The sequence below is a fragment of the Eucyclogobius newberryi genome, unplaced genomic scaffold, assembly GCF_026437365.1.
Source record: "Eucyclogobius newberryi isolate DKJ021-1_F unplaced genomic scaffold, fEucNew1.0.hap1 SCAF_4, whole genome shotgun sequence".
Classification (NCBI taxonomy): Eukaryota; Metazoa; Chordata; class Actinopteri; order Gobiiformes; family Gobiidae; genus Eucyclogobius; species Eucyclogobius newberryi.
Genome location: NW_027316056.1, coordinates 29,801,133 through 29,820,784, shown reverse-complemented (window position 1 = coordinate 29,820,784; position 19,652 = coordinate 29,801,133). Strand labels below are relative to the sequence as shown.

Sequence of the window (19,652 nt, the reverse complement as noted above, 5' to 3'; positions counted from 1 at the left end):
AAGCTGGCAGATCTGTCGGACTGGGAAGACCAGGAAGAGCCGAAAACAACCTATACTTTTGTCTTTATAAACAAACAAACAAAAGCATCCGGGAATTACTGGATTATTCAACAAGATAAGATAAGATATTCCTTTATTGTCCCACATGGGGAAATTTCATTGATGCAACGCAGGTAGATACAGAAGAAAAGAACAGATCACTTATAGGAAGTTTGTTTTTCAAACAAACCTGTTCAACCTGTTTCAAACAAACCTGGAATTATAACCTGTTGTATAGCAACAGGTTATAATTCCAGTTTACAGCTGCATGGTGGTCTTTGTGGGGTAATTTCACTCCAACCTTTGGGGCTAAAGGTCTAAAGGGCAATAAGTTATGCATGTAAACACAGATTACATGTTTTAAATGCAAGGTATTGCATTGCCTGGAATGTTCCACAACATGGCATTAAACTTATTTCTCTTGCATTTATCCAATTACAAGTGTTATTATTGCACAAAAACATACACGTAAACTGAGCAGCGATTAGGGGACTCATTTATAAAACAGTGCGTGGACAAAACCTGAACTTCACGTACGTAGAAAATATTCAAACTTATAAAAGCGTCCCTCCTCCGCACTCCAGCAGGTAATTTCCTCCTCACGGATCACAACGCGCCTCCTCCGCGCCTCCATTTCACCATGTAAGGACATTGCAAAGTGAGTTATGAATGACATTTACCTAAAAATGAGCCGATAACGAGCGGGTTTGATTGACACAAGAGCAAAAGGGATGAGGGGAGGGAGACGCTGCATCAGAGGCACATAAACTCTGCTTCCCTGACAAACACATTTCCCCGTCATTTATCAGTTTGTGGAAAGAGGTGCTCAAGTGCAGTGACTTTTTTATATGTATATTTTCTTGGGCTTCACTTAGCTCAAAACAAAACTTAGGAGGACGGAGCTTCAGAATCGGCCTATGTCTATGACCGTAACATTTTATTGACGGATGCTTGCTTTAGGTAAACTTTATGTCCATCTTCTGCTTAAATAAAACAAAATGAGCCAGCGCCTTTTCGGTTACAAAATGACTAAACACTAATACAAATAACTCTTTTACTTCCCCCCGAATGAAACGAAATAATAGGCTAGTATTTGGCATTTCTTGCAGATATAAAGTAAAGCGATCTATACGCATTGTGCACTAAACACAAACCTCTTCAAATGGGCCCTTCTCCCCTCTGAGCGCAGATCACCTTCTGCCTCGTCTCTGAAACCTCCGTACGCCGGGTTTAATGCCATACTGCATTTCAGTTTTATGCAGCTAAATCTTAAAGTCTTTCTGAAGACGTGAGACCGGCTTCTACAATTCTGTTTAACTGTGCATATAACTGAAATAATTGTATCTGCACTTCTATTTTAAAGAACATTTTACATTTATTATTTATGTTTTCATCTGTTTGTATTGTCATTTTCATTTGTTCCTGTTATGTAAAGCACTTTGAATTGCTTACTATGTACAAATTGTGCTTTAGAAATAAACTTGCTGATCTATTGTAGAACATTCCAGGCAAAGCAATAACACCACCACAGAGAGGGTTCTAACAAGAATGTCTTTTCACACCTTTTTTAATGTTTACCTTTGATTAAACCAACTACACCCTTCGTATCCATTATAAGTGCTACAAATGTAATAATATTGACCGACTTTTAATGCATCTCAAAAGCAGCTTAACATCCTGGCCTTTAGTCGGCCTTCATTTCCTGCTAATGTCTCGTGGCCCGTTCCTCCCAGACAGTGACGCTCTGATCAAGAAGGGGATAGCGTATATCTCTGCTGCATCCCTCTGTCTTATCACCCTCATTTGGCCAGCACTGCTGTTTGCCCATTGTGCGCTTCATTATCTTTATTTACATTGAGCTCATCTGGACTGACCTCCGCTGTGGACTTCCTGACACAAAATCACCAACGCCTCTGGAGATGTTAACGCTTTAACACTATTACACCCAAATAAAACGGTTGAAGGGCCAATGTGTAAAAGGATGCAACGACCCTCCATTTGATGTTTTAGATGAGAAAAATCAGAGAGCATTGGTTTTTGATTGACTAAAAGGGGTGCTTGAGCGTCAAGTAGCAATGCTGGAAACAGTGCGTTTGATTGAAACCATTAGGAAAAACCTATGTCGGATTTAACCAGCTGAGGAATGTGCAATCCGCTATACAACGCTGCTGCTTTGATATCCTTGTCAAGCTTCCATTAACGTCCATAAAGTGGCGGTTTTATTCCTCGACATAGGCCACAGAGAAGGCCATTTGGCGCGTGGAATTCTGTCAGCCCCATTCTCATAAAAGCAATACATCAAAATGGCAGTGACAGAAGCTGTTTAAATTTGGCACAAGTTTAACTCAAAAAAGGATGACAAGTTCAAGGGCGGCGTCACCTTATGAAACGCACACTGGCAATTTCTCAAAATCTGGGATTGAGAGCAATTATTGGACAGTCATAAATATCGACAAAGGCAAAGGGCAATATGAAAGGCTTGTTTAAACTGAGCAAGGCCGTGAAGGCGGCTGGAGGCGGCTGGAGGCGGCTGGAGGCAGCTGGAGGCGCTCCAGCCACGACATCAGCGCACCAGCCACGACACCAGCACACCAGCCACGACACCAGCGCTCCAGCCACGACACCAGCACACCAGCCACGACACCAGCGCACCAGCCACGACATCAGCGCACCAGCCACGACACCAGCGCACCAGCCACAACATCAGCGCTCCAGCCACGACACCAGCGCACCAGCCACAACACCAGCGCTCCAGCCACGACACCAGCGCACCAGCCACGACACCAGCTCTCCAGCCACGACACCAGCCACGACACCAGCGCTCCAGCCACGACACCAGCGCTCCAGCCACGACACCAGCGCTCCAGCCACGACACCAGCGCACCAGCCACGATACCAGCGCACCAGCCACGACACCAGCGCTCCAGCCACGACACCAGCGCTCCAGCCTCGACACTAGCGCACCAGCCACGACACCAGCGCTCCAGCCACGACACCAGCCTCGACACCAGCGCACCAGCCACGACACCAGCGCTCCAGCCACGACACCAGCGCACCAGCCACGACACCAGCGCTCCAGCCACGACACCAGCGCTCCAGCCTCGACACCAGCGCACCAGCCACGACACCAGCGCTCCAGCCACGACACCAGCCTCGACACCAGCGCACCAGCCACGACACCAGCGCTCCAGCCACGACACCAGCGCACCAGCCACGACACCAGCGCTCCAGCCACGACACCAGCGCTCCAGCCTCGACACCAGCGCACCAGCCTCGACACCAGCGCTCCGGTCTCGACACCAGCGCTCCAGCCACGACACCAGCGCTCCAGTCTCGACACCAGCGCACCAGTCTCGACACCAGCGCACCAGCCACGACATCAGCGCTCCAGCCTCGACACCAGCGCACCAGCCACGACATCAGCGCTCCAGCCTCGACACAAGCGCACCAGCCACGACACCAGCGCTCCAGCCACGACACCAGCGCACCAGCCACGAAACCAGCGCTCCAGCCACGACACCAGCGCACCAGCCACGACACCAGCGCTCCAGCCACGACACCAGCCACGGCACCAGCCTCGACACCAGCGCACCAGCCTCGACACCAGCGCACCAGCCACGACACCAGCGCTCCAGCCACGACACCAGCCTCGACACCAGCGCACCAGCCACGACACCAGCGCTCCAGCCACGACACCAGCCTCGACACCAGCGCACCAGCCACGACACCAGCCTCGACACCAGCGCACCAGCCACGACACCAGCGCACCAGCCACGACACCAGCGCTCCAGCCACGACACCAGCGCTCCAGCCTCGACACCAGCGCACCAGCCACGACACCAGCGCTCCAGCCACGACACCAGCCTCGACACCAGCGCACCAGCCACGACACCAGCGCTCCAGCCACGACACCAGCGCACCAGCCACGACACCAGCGCTCCAGCCACGACACCAGCGCTCCAGCCTCGACACCAGCGCACCAGCCTCGACACCAGCGCTCCGGTCTCGACACCAGCGCTCCAGCCACGACACCAGCGCTCCAGTCTCGACACCAGCGCACCAGTCTCGACACCAGCGCACCAGCCACGACATCAGCGCTCCAGCCTCGACACCAGCGCACCAGCCACGACATCAGCGCTCCAGCCTCGACACAAGCGCACCAGCCACGACACCAGCGCTCCAGCCACGACACCAGCGCACCAGCCACGAAACCAGCGCTCCAGCCACGACACCAGCGCACCAGCCACGACACCAGCGCTCCAGCCACGACACCAGCCACGGCACCAGCCTCGACACCAGCGCACCAGCCTCGACACCAGCGCACCAGCCACGACACCAGCGCTCCAGCCACGACACCAGCGCTCCAGCCTCGACACCAGCGCACCAGCCACGACACCAGCCACGACACCAGCGCACCAGCCATGACACCAGCGCACCAGCCACGACACCAGCGCACCAGCCACGACACCAGCCACGACACCAGCGCACCAGCCACGACACCAGCGCACCAGCCACGACACCAGCGCATCAGCCACGACACCAGCGCACCAGCCACGACACCAGCGCACCAGCCATGACACCAGCGCACCAGCCACGACACCAGCGCACCAGCCACGACACCAGCCACGACACCAGCGCACCAGCCACGACACCAGCGCACCAGCCACGACACCAGCGCATCAGCCACGACACCAGCGCACCAGCCACGATACCAGCGCACCAGCCTCGACACTAGCGCACCAGCCACGACACCAGCCACGACACCAGCGCACCAGCCATGACACCAGCGCTCCAGCCACGACACCAGCGATCTAGCCACGACACCAGCGCACCAGCCACGACACCAGCGCACCAGCCACGACACCAGCGCACCAGCCACGATACCAGCGCACCAGTCTCGACACCAGCGCACCAGCCACGACACCAGCCACGACACCAGCGCTTCAGCCACGACACCAGCCACGACACCAGCGCTCCAGCCACGACACCAGCGCTCCAGCCACAACACCAGCGCTCCAGCCTCGACACCAGCGCTCCTGCCACGACACCAGCGCTCCAGCCACGACACCAGCGCTCCAGCCACGACACCAGCGCTCCAGCCACGACACCAGCGCTCCGGTCTCGACACCAGCGCTCCAGCCACGACACCAGCGCTCCAGTCTCGACACCAGCGCACCAGTCTCGACACCAGCGCACCAGCCTCGACACCAGCGCACCAGCCACGACACCAGCGCACCAGCCACGACACCAGCGCTCCAGCCACGACACCAGCCACGACACCAGCGCACCAGCCACGGCACTAGCCACGACACCAGCGCTCCAGCCTCGACACCAGTGCACCAGCCTCGACACCAGCGCACCAGCCACGACACCAGCGCACCAGCCACGACACCAGCGCTCCAGCCACGACACCAGCGCTCCAGCCTCGACACCAGCGCTCCAGCCACGACACCAGCGATCCAGCCTCGACACCAGCGCACCAGCCATGACACCAGCGCTCCAGCCACGACACCAGCGCTTCAGCCACGACACCAGCCACGACACCAGCGCACCAGCCACGACACCAGCGCACCAGCCACGACACCAGCCACGACACCAGCGCACCAGCCATGACACCAGCGCTTCACAAAGTTTAATACAGTTTTATTCAGTGACAGGCTTCAAAAATACACAGGATTTGTCCGTTCCCTGCCTCTCTCTCCTCGAGATCCAAGAGCGGTCAAGCCTATTATCACTGTCATGTTCAGCCAAAAACTGAGAGAACTCTGACTAAAGTTGTATAAATCATGTGTTTTTCTTCCATATTGAACAAAGTATAATTTAGCGTCTCCCAGTGGTAACAGTGCTCACGCAATTAATTCAACCTAAACACAAATCTCAATATCAAAGAATCAAGAGAACATATATACCTTAATTATTATTTAATATCAGGATTATTATTAGAAAACTAGACGAGTTGGAAGACTTTAAGATTCTGATTTGTATATGTACTGTATGTGTTGTATTTTCCCCAATAATTAAAGACTAATTCATATGCAAGACGCTGGCAACTGGCACAATAACACAGCTGTTTACATTAAAGGCTTCCTCGCAGTGCGTAAACCATATGCATAAGTCTGTCAGAGCCACCTGCAGAGAAGCTTTAGGGGCGCTTTGCTTCCAGCTGCAGCGCTGTTGAGAACTACAAAACTGTTTTCTATGATCTCTTATTTATTCCGCAGTTTGGTGAATATTTTACATCGCTTCCGACTACGTTGAATAGAAAACGTTGCAAATAGAATAAGAATTGAAAGAGGCGATGAGGGTCTGGGCCGAGTTTGTGAAAATGTGGTTTATTGCATGAAATGTTTATCAACTGTACTTCTTTTTGCCTTTTTGTGGCAAGAGCGGTTAGTAGCTGCAAATATACAAAAATAAGATGAAAAGAACCGACAGTGCCACCTGAGAGAAGGCTCAGCATATGAAATAAATAAAACACAATTCAATTTTATTTTTGTAAAGCCGGAAATCACAACAGCGATTTACAGTGTGTTACAGTGTGTTACAGTGTGTTACACTGTGTTACAGTGTGTTACAGTGTTTTACACTGTGTTACACTATGTTACAGTGTGTTACAGTGTTTTACACTGTGTTACACTGTGTTACAGTGTGTTACACTGTGTTACACTGTGTTACACTGTGTTACACTGTGTTACAGTGTGTTACAGTTTGTTACACTGTGTTACAGTGTGTTACACTGTGTTACACTGTGTTACACTGTGTTACACTGTGTTACAGTGTGTTACAGTTTGTTACACTGTGTTACAGTGTGTTACACTGTGTTACACTGTGTTACACTGTGTTACAGTGTGTTACAGTTTGTTACACTGTGTTACAGTGTGTTACAGTGTGTTACAGTTTGTTACACTGTGTTACACTGTGTTACACTGTGTTACAGTGTGTTACAGTGTGTTACAGTGTGTTACACTGTGTTACACTGTGTTACACTGTGTTACAGTGTGTTACAGTTTGTTACACTGTGTTACACTGTGTTACACTGTGTTACACTGTGTTACAGTGTGTTACAGTGTGTTACACTGTAACACACCTCGAAGGTTGACAGTGAGAATAGATTAAACAATGTTCATAGGGACTTGGCAATGTCCCAGTGTCCCCTGTCCTTAGACCCTCCTTCTCTGCCAGGAAAAACTACCAAACCTCTTTGGGAAAAAGCAGAAACATGGAGGAGTTCCGCAGTGAAGGAGAAATTTGACTTCTTCGAACGGACAGACAGACGTGAAATAGACTCAGGAGGAGAACCAGTTCTTCAGGTGGAGAACCAGTTCTTCAGGTGGAGAACCAGTTCTTCCAGGCAGATGAAGAGAATCTGGATCCACAGGATATCGATGGGCCTCTTCCACTTCCCCGAGAGTGGAAGAGGAAGAAAAAGATGTGAACAGCAATGAACAGATTGCAAGTGAAATCAAATATTAAATATTGTTGATAGGAAAACACGTTTTATTTCTAAAGAAAAATGTGTTTGTTGAAGGAGAGTTTATCATCGATCCAGATGCCAAGCATTTGAAATGGGGTAATTTAATCATATTACCATCAATCGTAAGAATAGACATATTTTTGGGTCACTAGAGTGTCTTTTGGAGAAGTTTGTTTTCTTCAAATTCATTTATCATTTTAAATTAATATAGTTTTGTTGTATGGAGTGAAAATCCTCTTGAATATTTAAAACCACTTCCTTAGCATACAGAATTGCATCATCTGCATACATGTGGATGCTACTGCAGGGTTCAGAATAAGCGGTATCGCATCGCAAAATGCGACGTAATTTCTCTCAAATGCGATGCATTCGTCAGAAAAAAGTGCTTTTGTATCACAGCTTTTGCGATACAAAAATGTGTGGCAATTGTATCACCAAAGCGCCTAAAAAGCACTGATCACTCGCCAATCGATCGTCAATAACATCATGACTGACGGGTTCCGCAGCTGTCACAGATCACGTGTGTGAAAACTGCTGAGCTGGAGGAGCCGCGGGAGCGAGCGGAGGCGATGAGGCGCTTTACGAGCGCCGCGTCCCGCTGATCTCACATATGACTGTGTGTGTTCATCCATGTTCATACATGTAGTTATTGTGTAACATGTAGTTATTGTGTAACATGTAGTTATTGTGTAACATGTAGTTATTGTCGTGAGATCAGTGAGCCGCGGCGCTCGTCCAAACCCCTCGTCGCCTCCGCGCGCGCTCCCGTTTTTACATCAATGGAAAATATTGATTGTTAGTCACTTTTGTGTTTTGCTATGCAATTATCAAATTGCTATACAAATTTGAAAAAAAATGCAGATTGTGTAGCAGCACCGCTATACAAGTGAAAATCCTTAATCTGAACCCTGTACTGTGTTTTAGATTATTCCCAATTGAGTTTATATCAATTGTAAATAAGAGTGGTCCAAGGACAGAGCCTTGAGGAATCCCTTTATTAACATTAGTCTGTAGAGTTTGCCAATTGAACACTCAAAGGATTTAGCATATGTGTTTAATTGATCCTCTGCACCATCTGTATGTGCGTGGCTGTATTTGCTGATTAGGCTTGATCTCTAGACACACTTTCAGGCGCGTTATGAAGTTATTTACTCACCAGCTGTGGAGACATCTTTCTGCACAAGGCGTCATCTGGGAGTCATTAAAAATGGGGTGGCTATGTTTATAGTTCTGTGGATTTTTGTGCCAAATATTCCCCAGTGTTTTTTTTGTCGGGTGACGCTTAAATTATAAACAAGGGATTCTGGAGTCATTCTGTCGGCTCCTCCGTTCATCCGAGCTGCAGGAAAGTAATCAGTAAGAAAATAATCTTAATTGACTTAATATTAGAATCTCTATAAAAGGATGTCACTAATGAAAGAAGTTGATTATCCAGCTATATCTGTGTTTAGAAAGAGAAGTTGCAAAAATGCATGAAAATATATTGTTAATGAGAATAAATATTCATGCAATACTTAAGTATAAACATGGTTGGACTAATACTAAAACATTTATAGTCTGTTGCAGTTTCTGAACTATAGCACAACATACCAGAAAACTTAGAACTATTGAAGTGGTTTACTTAAAACTATTTAACAAAACTATTGCATCCATTTAGCTACAGTGGTTTCACGTAGATGTCATAGATTAAGATGGCGATGCTGGAAGGATTTAAAAAATAAAATAAAATAGGCTAACACTATTGTCTTTAACAGGTCCTAAGCTAAATTAAATGGCGCGTCATGAAGAGTCAGATCCTTTGCTGTGGAGCTCCACGATGAAAACAATATCATCTTTGTTGCTTTTAAAAATAATCAAATGAAAACTCATGCGCACAGTGTTAGAACGTGTGTTTAGTTTAGCCCTTCCTCCGCCACCATTGTTCTGTGGCATTCTTTTTGCCGAGTCCTACAGTGAGTTAAGTCTTTGGAGTTGTGCATGTTTCTTACTTCAAAGTGCTCTAAATATAACTTTACCTGGAGGAACCGGGAAGCAGCAGAGGCTATCACCCCATGGGCTTTGTTGTTTTGTTTTTGTTCAAACTAAATACTACATTATGCATTCCGGCAATTATGTCTGCTCTTCACAATTCGTCCAAGCAATAAGCATTTGTAAATACAGCCTTTCATTTGAAGCCCCACTGTATACAATATGCATGAGGTATAATTACACATGATTGGGCTTGTTATCATAAAGCAATGCATTTCAACAATATATTTGCAATGTTAAACGTCATATTGAACTGCTCAAACCTCTAATGGCTGTAATATCACTGTAATTTAGATCTCAATGGCTGTTGGAGTGCAGCTTTCTAAATAATTTGCCCCGCTGAATTTGAGATATACAGAAATAATTGGACAATACAGCAGCAAGCAGGAATGATCGACCCTCGCCTGCACCACGGCCCCGGCGGCCTCCTTTTGTTACACCTACTGCCAAATCTGTGGTGCCATCGCGCCTTCTTCTCCCCTTTGCTTTACAAATAGGGCGTTATTGTGTTCTGAAATATTCAACATTTTGGGCAAAGTTTGTGGCTCTGTGGTACTTAAAAGAAAATAAAAAGGTTTTGATGGCGTACTACTGAATGACTAGTCCCACTAAATTCTAGATTAATCAGGCTCTTGCCCCAGGACATGTTGAAATTTCAGAGATTTTTAGACTTTTTAAGCTCTGGCCTAACTAAGCTCAGGTTTAGTCTGAAGTTTGGTCAGTTGATGGCCAATTTTATTATGAATGGAAAACGCCGCTGTAATGCAACAAGTATTGAATTATTGAATAATGAAAGTTAAATTAGAATATGACTTTACGAAAGATGCACGCAAATAGAACATTACTTGAACATTTCTTTTAACAGTGTCATTTAAAGTGCAACATTTCAAGTTAACACGCAGATGTATGTTTGTGCATTGGTAGTTCACTCATAATAATAATCCAAATTTTAAAAAAAACTTTACTATAAATAACATAAAATCAACAATATTAAATGCTCATTTTATCCTCTTGGAATATTTTGAGATGATAGACCTTTAATTGATTCCACGTGTTTGATGTGTTCTTCTTTTCTCCACACAAGGCAAAGGCAAGTTTATTTGTAGAGCACAATTCACACACAAGGCAATTCAAAGTGCTTCATACAACAAGGAAAAAATCCTTAAAATAACAAAAACATGACAGAAATCACAAAACAGTTGAAGGCATGAAAGAGAAGAGTGCAAAGAAAATGCTTTCAGTCATTTGTACAGCTAAACAAAACTGTTTTTAGATTCAGGTCTCACATCTTCTGGAAGAATGTTCCAGATTTTAGCTGCATAAAACTGAAACGCAGATTCCCCATGTTTAGTCCTGACTCTGGCACCAGCAGGAGGCCGTTCCATGTTTAGTCCTGACTCTGGCACCAGCAGGAGGCCGGTCCATGTTTAGTCCTGACTCTGGCACCAGCAGGAGGCCGGTCCATGTTTAGTCCTGACTCTGGCACCAGCAGGAGGCCGGCCCATGTTTAGTCCTGACTCTGGCACCAGCAGGAGGCCGGTCCATGTTTAGTCCTGACTCTGGCACCAGCAGGAGGCCGGTCTATGTTTAGTCCTGACTCTGGCACCAGCAGGAGGCCAGTCCATGTTTAGTCCTGACTCTGGCACCTGCAGGAGGCCGGTCCATGTTTAGTCCTGACTCTGGCACCAGCAGGAGGCCGGTCCATGTTTAGTCCTGACTCTGGCACCAGCAGGAGGCCGGTCCATGTTTAGTCCTGACTCTGACACCAGCAGGAGGCCGGTCCATGTTTAGTCCTGACTCTGACACCAGCAGGAGGCCGGTCCCTGAGAACAGGACTAATGTGATCATACTTCCTGGTTCTAGTCAGGACTCGAGCAGCAGCGTTCTGGATGTACTGCAGCTGTTTTACAGCTCGTTTGGAGAGACCAGTGAGCAGTTACATTAGTCGAATCTACTGGAGACAAACACATGGATAAGTCTCAGATTATTGCTTGTTGATACAATGATAGAAGTTTTCAATGATAACAAGGAAATACTTCTGGGTATAACTACATCAAAATAGGAAAGAAATTAGTAGAACTTGGCTGGCAACTAATCAATTGCATGTCGCTTTTTATCTTGAACTATTTGCTAAATCGTTTTCATTCATATTCTTTTACATAGGATTTCCAAACCATATGTAGATTAGCCTCTCTCACCCCATGACATGCACTGAACTGAACCGTGCAGTTAGTTGGCAGACCGTGAGTTATCACATTTACAACTTAATTCCATCGCGTCCTATCTTTTGCAGCCCCTTTGACCGCGATGACTCACTCTCGGCCAGCATCTGACCTCGTTCCAAATATAGCTCTCCACAAACTCAACATAGCATCACATATTTAATTTGGCACACTTCCTGATGTCATATTGCATTAGTCCACTGTTTTATTTCCCTTCAAAAGGTCATCGCGCGTCCTCATGTGCCATATCGGGAAGGAAGGAGGACAGGATTCTTAAGGCTTGGCACTCTGTTGTTGCCGATAGCGCCGCCAGTCAAAGCAGATGGCCGGTCACTACAAGCAATGACGCAAGAGTGGAGTTGCATGGGAGTAATATCATAGGGCCAAATGGATAAGTGGGCAGCAGTTCTTAGCCCGGAGGACCACAAATATTTTTATCTGACTGTGCACAGGGTTCTCCGGGAGGCCTCTGCGCGCCTGCTACAAGCAAGACCCGAGCGGGATGATATTTATGCCACGCAATCTGAAAAGTGGTGATAATTTGTTAGTGGCTACAAGTTGTTGGGCAAAAATAAGTGTCCAGAAGCAGGATTGAGCCAATTGAGGAGTTCTGAAACTGCAGGCGATGTTGTTTGGAGTTTTTGCATCTGTAATTTGAAGGTGTCTCATGGTTGTGTATTCTGTTACTTTAAACGAATGATCAATGTCTCTCTGTATTTAGCACTTCAGAGAATATATAGCTTTTATGTGTAGGATTTAGGCAGAACATTTTGATTGATTATGTATATTGTTTGCATATCAAAGTATCAAACTCCAGGTTAGCTCTGTATTTTCTTATGTACAGTATTCTTATTTTCCCAAGTTAGTTTTAGTTTAATCCAATTCTTTTACAGAGTTAGTCCGGATGTAGGTTTATTTATAGGGGATTTATCGTGCAAAATAGTTTTGCCATGTTTCGACCGGCCGCTTCTGTTAATGGTGGTCTGCGTTTCCATGGTAATCACTAATGAGTCTGCTACATGAGCTGCTCACGTCACCCAAACATAACAAATGTTTTTTTTCTTTTTTCAAATCTACATTATACCTGAATTTGACTGTTTCTTCATAAAGCCAATCGAGTCACACAAAGATGTTCCATGTTTGTATCTCTGAAGAAACAGCGTGCGGTTTATTGTCTAATCTATTGTTAGAAGCCTTTATTTCACTCCTGTTGCCTCTCTTTATATAATGCATTGGCTTTGGATAATATGAGATCAGACAGTGAATTATGCACTAGAAATATGATATTTATTTTAGTCCATTTAAGAATTTACTGGGAACTAATATATCCTGAGGCTGAGTTCAAGCTTTGCCTGTCTCTTATCTCAAAAACACTGAGTAAGTTTTTCTTTCTTCTAGTGTAAGAGAATAAATCATTTTGAGCCATACATAAGAGTCCTCTGTATTGATTCAGCCGCATATGAGGCTGGGACTGTCAGGAGGACTCAGAGATGGACTCGGTGTCAGCGTGCAGAGCTGTGATTTATGAGTGGCCGTGTTTGTTTGTTGTGATGCAGGGTGCAGGATCTGAAGGAGCTGGGAGAACTCTCTCCTCACTGGGACAACTTAAGGAAAGAAGTCATGAACCGCTACGGAGGCATCATCAACTCATATCAGGAGACTCTAACGGAGATGGACAAGATTACTGGTAAGGCTCAACACTCTATGATGTGTGAGTCTTATAAGTGTATATAAATATGCAATATCTTTGGTTTTGTATGAATTTGTAGTAGTGTTAGTGTTAGTTAGATGGTATTTAACAACATTGAATGCCAATTTGTGTAATGAATTGACCAGTGAAGTGAGATTATCTACTAAATTCAGTAGGTTTTCAGTTGGATACGTGTGCACCTTTCACACGGGAGGCCGGCGTTTGAAACTCACCCTTGCATGTTTTTCACTTTTGTGTGCAAATGTTATCCACTAAATATGGATGAACAGTCCATATTTAGTCTTCTAGTCCACCCATAAAAGTGACCGCACCCTACAGGTGTATCAGGTGTCACACAGAGCAGCAATCATGCTACTATGCTACAATGATGAAGTTATGTGAAAGTATCGTCCCTGTGTCTCGTCCCTGTGTCTCGTCCCATTGTCTTGTCCCTGTGTCTCGTCCCTCTGTCTCGTCCCTCTGTCTCGTCCCTGTGGTGTCTTGTCCCGGTGTCTCGTCCCGGTGTCTCGTCCCTTTGTCTCGTCCCTATGTCTCGTCCCTGTGGTGTCTCGTCCTTGTGTCTCGTCCCTGTGTCTCGTCCCTGTGTCTCGTCCCTGTGTCTCGTCCCATTGTCTTGTCCCTGTGTCTCGTCCCTGTGTCTCGTCCCTGTGTCACGTCCCATTGTTTTGTCCCTGTGTCTCGTCCCTGTGTCTCGTCCCATTGTCTTGTCCCTGTGTCTCGTCCCTCTGTCTCGTCCCACTGTCTTGTCCCTGTGGTGTCTTGTCCCGGTGTCTCGTCCCGGTGTCTCGTCCCTTTGTCTCGTCCCTGTGTCTCGTCCCTGTGGTGTCTCGTCCCTGTGTCTCGTCCCGGTGTCTCGTCCCTGTGTCTCGTCCCGGTGTCTCGTCCCGGTGTCTCGTCCCTGTGTCCTGTGTCGCGTCCCTGTGTCTCGTCCCGGTGTCTCGTCCCTGTATCCTGTGTCTCGTCCCGGTGTCTCGTCCCTGTATCCTGTGTCTCGTCCCGGTGTCTCGTCCCGGTGTCTCGTCCCTGTGTCTCGTCCTGGTGTCTCGTCCCGGGTGTCTCGTCCCTGTGTCCTGTGTCTCGTCCCGGTGTCTCGTCCCTGTGTCCTGTGTCTCGTCCCGGTGTCTCGTCCCTGTGTCCTGTGTCTCGTCCCGGTGTCTCGTCCCTGTGTCCTGTGTCTCGTCCCGGTGTCTCGTCCCTGTGTCCTGTGTCTCGTCCCGGTGTCTCGTCCCTGTGTCCTGTGTCTCGTCCCGGTGTCTCGTCCCTGTGTCCTGTGTCTCGTCCCGGTGTCTCGTCCCTGTGTCCTGTGTCTCGTCCCGGTGTCTCGTCCCTGTGTCCTGTGTCTCGTCCCGGTGTCTCGTCCCCAGCACTTGCAGTCGGTGGATTCTCTGCATTTTGTGTCAATGACAATCCTAGTGAAGGGTTGTTTCATTTATCTGCATCTCCTGTCGAAGCATCTCCATAGCAACAGACTTTTCATCAGCACCAAGGGTTTAGAATGCATTTGTTGGTGGAAAAAAATACACCTAGCAATTCAATTTGAAACATTAGACATAATTAAAGTTATTGATTTGAGCATGTGCAATAACTCTGAATAGATTACAATATGAGGGTTAAGATGCTGTTTCATAAAGAAGTGGGAAGACGCGTACTCTGCGCCTATAATACTTAACAGTTGGGCTATAATAAAACAAACAAAAAGTCTTGGAACATCGTGTATTGAAACAGAAATATAGAGAATGATTGCATTCTTTGTTTGTAAAGTCTGGGACAATGAAGAACCCAGAAGTGTATTTGATAGTCGATGGCTTTGACAGACAATAGGAAATTCATTTGAGTGCTTTTTTTGGATGATGAAATATTTGTTCTGACTGAAACACGCGGTGGATTTTGATTCTGGTTTATTAATCTGCAAACTCCAAATGGATATCACGCAGATGAAAGGAGGAGGAGTGCGTGGTGTTGCGGTTTTGCCAGGCCACTTTAAAGATTACCGTATTTTGCGCACGAAAAAGCGCACCGGATTATTAAGCGCACCATCAGCTATCTGTGTACCATGTGTACTGGTCCATACATAAAGCGCACCGGACGATAAAGCGCATAAGATAAACAAAACAGACGGATAAGTCAGAGTCAGTTGAGCTTTATTAAACACGTTCAACTCATTCAGATCATTGTTCAACATCAAAACACACTCTGCTATCGCTAACAGACACGTTAGCATATCCAAATCAAATCTCAGTCAAGATCACTTGTTAACACATAAAATACAAACACAGAACACACTCTGCTACCGCTAAAAGACACGTTAGCGTACTCACAACAACTCCCAGCCTCGTTCAGTTGCAACGCGTAAAATACATCACAATACTCTCACTTTTTCAGTTCATTCCTCGTCATCAAATCCTTCAAATGCGCCCAAGTACATCCCGCACAGCTATGACCAGACGTCCCGATTTACCTGGGACAGCCCCGATTGTTTACGTCCCGTGTCCCGGTTTAATGTCTGCTGGGGCGCACAATGGTAAAAGCAGCCAAAGCGCCGAAAGTGCTCCGTGCTAAAATCTCTTTGGTCATGTGATCCCGCATCTCGGACCCACGCAGCGGTTCAGTGATGATTCCGGCCTTTTGATTCCCACAGTTGACTGATCGTTTAGCCCGTAAGTGCACGGAACTTTATTATCTCAAGTTTAAAAAATAATAATTTTGGGCTGAGTTAGCTACACTTTTGCTAATACAAAGTCATGGTATAAACTAGTTTTAGCCAAACGAAGTAAACCTAAAACTTAGGTTTAGGGGTTAAGGGTTAAGGGTTAAGGGTTAAGGGTTAAGGGTTAAAGTTAGGGTTAAGGTTAGGGTTAGGTTTAGGTTTAGGGGTTAAGGTTAAGGTTAGGGTTAGGGTTAAGGTTAAGGTTAGGGTTAAGGTTAAGGTTAGGGTTAGTGTCAGGGAATTAGACATACACCGATGCTATTCCTTAACACATAGAGAACACCATTCAACTTAGAATATGAAACGACACAGAAATATCAGACATTTGTGTGGCATGCATGGGAGAAAACGCGGGGACTGATCACGCAAGCTGTGGTAAGCAGCCTGCGTGATACTCCTGCGTCTCACCCCGTTTTTTCCCATGCTGGTTGGTTTTATTAGATATTCTGGAATAGGCGGGTCACATTTCTCATTGGTCAGCTACACATCAAGGCACTCCGTAGAGATCAAGCCTGCAAGGGGGGGTGCAACTCCCCCCCTGGGGCAAACATCCTTTGGCCCATCTTTACGATCCCTTCACAAATGCAGTTTGTCGCACACCCGTTCTTCTCTTAGACTAATGATGCAGATAAAATATCACTATTATGCAGATAAAATATATCACAGAAATATAATCCTATATTCACATTTTATCACAGTTAGGGTTAGGGTTAAGGTTAGGGTTAATGTTAGAGTTAAGGGTTAAGGTTAGGGTCAAGGTTAAGGTTAAGGTTAAGGTTAAGGGTTAGGGTTAAGGTTAAGGTTAGGGTTAGGGTCAGGGGTTAGGACCCAGACCCATGTGATTTACATTTTCACAATTCTTTGTTTTACATTCAATGCACGCCCATTTATATTGTTTCTCAGCAAGACACCACCAGGAACTCATTGTTTGGTCCTTGTACACATCAAATGTATCGTAAACTTCAGGTTTGGACCCAAGAGTGAAAATTATTGATGGATCAGCAGAATTAGCGGGACCGTTCGCCATGTTTACAACGGTCGACCACCTGTTTACTTCCGCCCGGCTCCTGCCATGTCGTCCTCGCCATGTCGTCACGGGCATTGTCGTCACTTCCTTCTTTCCAATTCCCTATATGACCTAGTGCCAACTGTGTCGCGTGTGCCGCGTGCAGGTAGACTACTATTCCCAGAATGCTTTGCAAATATGTTGTTGGGACTTCCGGTTCCAGAGTACTGTAAATATAGTCGCGCATCGGCGTCTCGTGTCCCAAATCTTCTTTATACACAATGTACCACACCAAATATCTTCGCGGTCAGTAAGCACAACCAGAAGTAAACCATTATTATGCGCAACGGACTATTAAGCGCACGGACGGCTTTTGAGGACGTTAAAGACTTTTACGTGCGCTTTATAGTGGGGAAAATACGGTACCAAAGTTGGGCCTAAAACTTCTTTAGTTGGTAATTTGGAAAGAGTATTAGAAAAAATGCAATTATTTCTGTATTTCTATTTTGTCAAATTGTGGTATAACGCTACAGGAAACATGTCATTTTTGAAAGAATTTGCCAAACTGAAAACTCACAAATGTTGAAATTGTATTTTTATAAAATTATTATAAAAATATAAAAATTATAAAATATTTGATGGAGATTGAGTCCACAAACCTTCTGTATTAATCAGGAGTCCTTTCAACTAAAAACAATAGCATTTTTGGACTTGAATAATACCACCGCTTTTTGAAGCTATTGTGCAAAAACAATATATTTGATGTATGTTTGTGCAGATAGAGATGATATGAGCTTTGTGCCCATTTGGGTTTTCAATGGATATTCCCAGTAACTACATATTAGCCATAAACCTGGAGAAAATATCTGCATTTTTGACAATTTAGCAAAGAGAAGCCAAACTCTTGGATTTTGATTTGCCCTCCAGCTCAGTATGGGACCGTTAAGTTATGATTACGGTAGATTAGATTAGTTTATTTGAAGTGGGACAGTGCAGTTTCATAAAACACAGTAAAAAAGCCAGATTAGCAAAAAGGCTTCTTTCGTTATGATGTTAAAGTTCAAACACATTAACAGGACAAAACAAAATACCGGTACTATAAATCGTTACGGTACAAAAGAACAATAAGAAAAAATAATTGAAAAGAACAGATTGCGATTTATTTAAAAAAAAATACAATTGACAAACAGAACCACACAACATATAAATGTACAAGTGAATGTATTCAGCATCCATTCTCTCAGTGGTTTAGTAAAAGCCTCATATGTGGTTTGTTATTTCATGACCTGGGGTATAGTTCCACTCTCTGGCTCCTCTCACCGGTACTAAAGGTGCTCTTTCCCAGAGGGATCACACACACTCACCTCTCACTGAGCCTGTAGTGACACGCTCAGAGCTGCTTCTTCTGCCTGTGGAGAAGGAGCCAAATCATGTATAACTTTGTACATTAGGCATAAATCTTCAAATGTATGAGTCTGACCAACTTAAAAAAAACATACCTTTTAAAAAATTGTACAGTGATGAAAAAGTCTTGGTGATTCATCCCTGACTTTGATAACTCTTTTATACAGTGTTTCCAACGGCCTCAAAGTGCTCTGTTTCGCTTGAGACCAGCTCGTTATGCAATAATTAAAATGACTGGAAACCATGGAATTTTAGTCCTGATTGATCTAAAATGTACAAAATTCAACTAGATTATTTTGCACATCTTATTATAATGGGATTTAAGGGAGAGTTTAGAATCAAGTGTCAAAGCAAGATATTTATACTATCAATTTGTAGCTTTTTCCCTGCAAAGTAGATTTCAGGATCAAGGGAAATGTTATTAGTTTTCCTAAAGAACATGCCCATAGTTTTACATATGTTTAGCTGTAAGCAACACAGTTTCACTACAATAATGTCTTTGGAGTAATCGTGAGCAAATTAAATGATGTCATTTGCATACATTATGTACTCAACTTCAGGGCAGAATCGTTTATGTAGAGGCTAAATAAAAGAGGACCCAAAATCTATTCCTGTGGTACTCCTGCGGCTGTTGTAAGCAAGTCCTAACTGCAGTTGTGCATTGAAACACACTGAGTACGACCATTCAGATTCAATGCAATTCACAGTTGTATCAAAATTGAAATGTGAAAGTTTTTGCATTATTTACTGTATCGAAAGCTTTCCTGAGATCCAGAAATACTGTGCCTACAACACCACCCATGTCCAGAGAAGATGTTATTCTCTCAACAAAGAGGCAGGTGGCCGTCCCAGCTGAATGTTTGACTGCCTTGGCATGGAGAGAGGAAGAGCTGCTATTTAAATATTGAACAATCTGCTTTGAGACCTATTTTAGGAATGGTTGGAAGAAAGCCTATTTGTCTGTAATTGTTTAGAACCAGAGTTAGATTTAAAGATAGGAGTAGCAACTGTAGATTTTCAGACATTTGGAAAGTGACCAGTGGAAACAGAAACATGTCAAA

The 19,652-nt window shown here is 45.5% G+C and overlaps 1 protein-coding gene across 4 annotated transcripts in view; it reads left to right on the top strand.

Moving 5' to 3' along the window:
* The window catches only part of inpp4b (inositol polyphosphate-4-phosphatase type II B), a 204,293-nt gene that overhangs the window by 123,356 nt on the left and 61,285 nt on the right, over positions 1–19,652 (top strand). For all 4 annotated transcript variants that reach the window (XM_072462537.1, XM_072462536.1, XM_072462535.1 and 1 more), the window contains one exon: positions 13,320–13,450. In XM_072462537.1, coding sequence (XP_072318638.1) covers positions 13,320–13,450 — 131 coding nt within the window. The remainder of the gene's footprint in view (positions 1–13,319; positions 13,451–19,652) is intronic.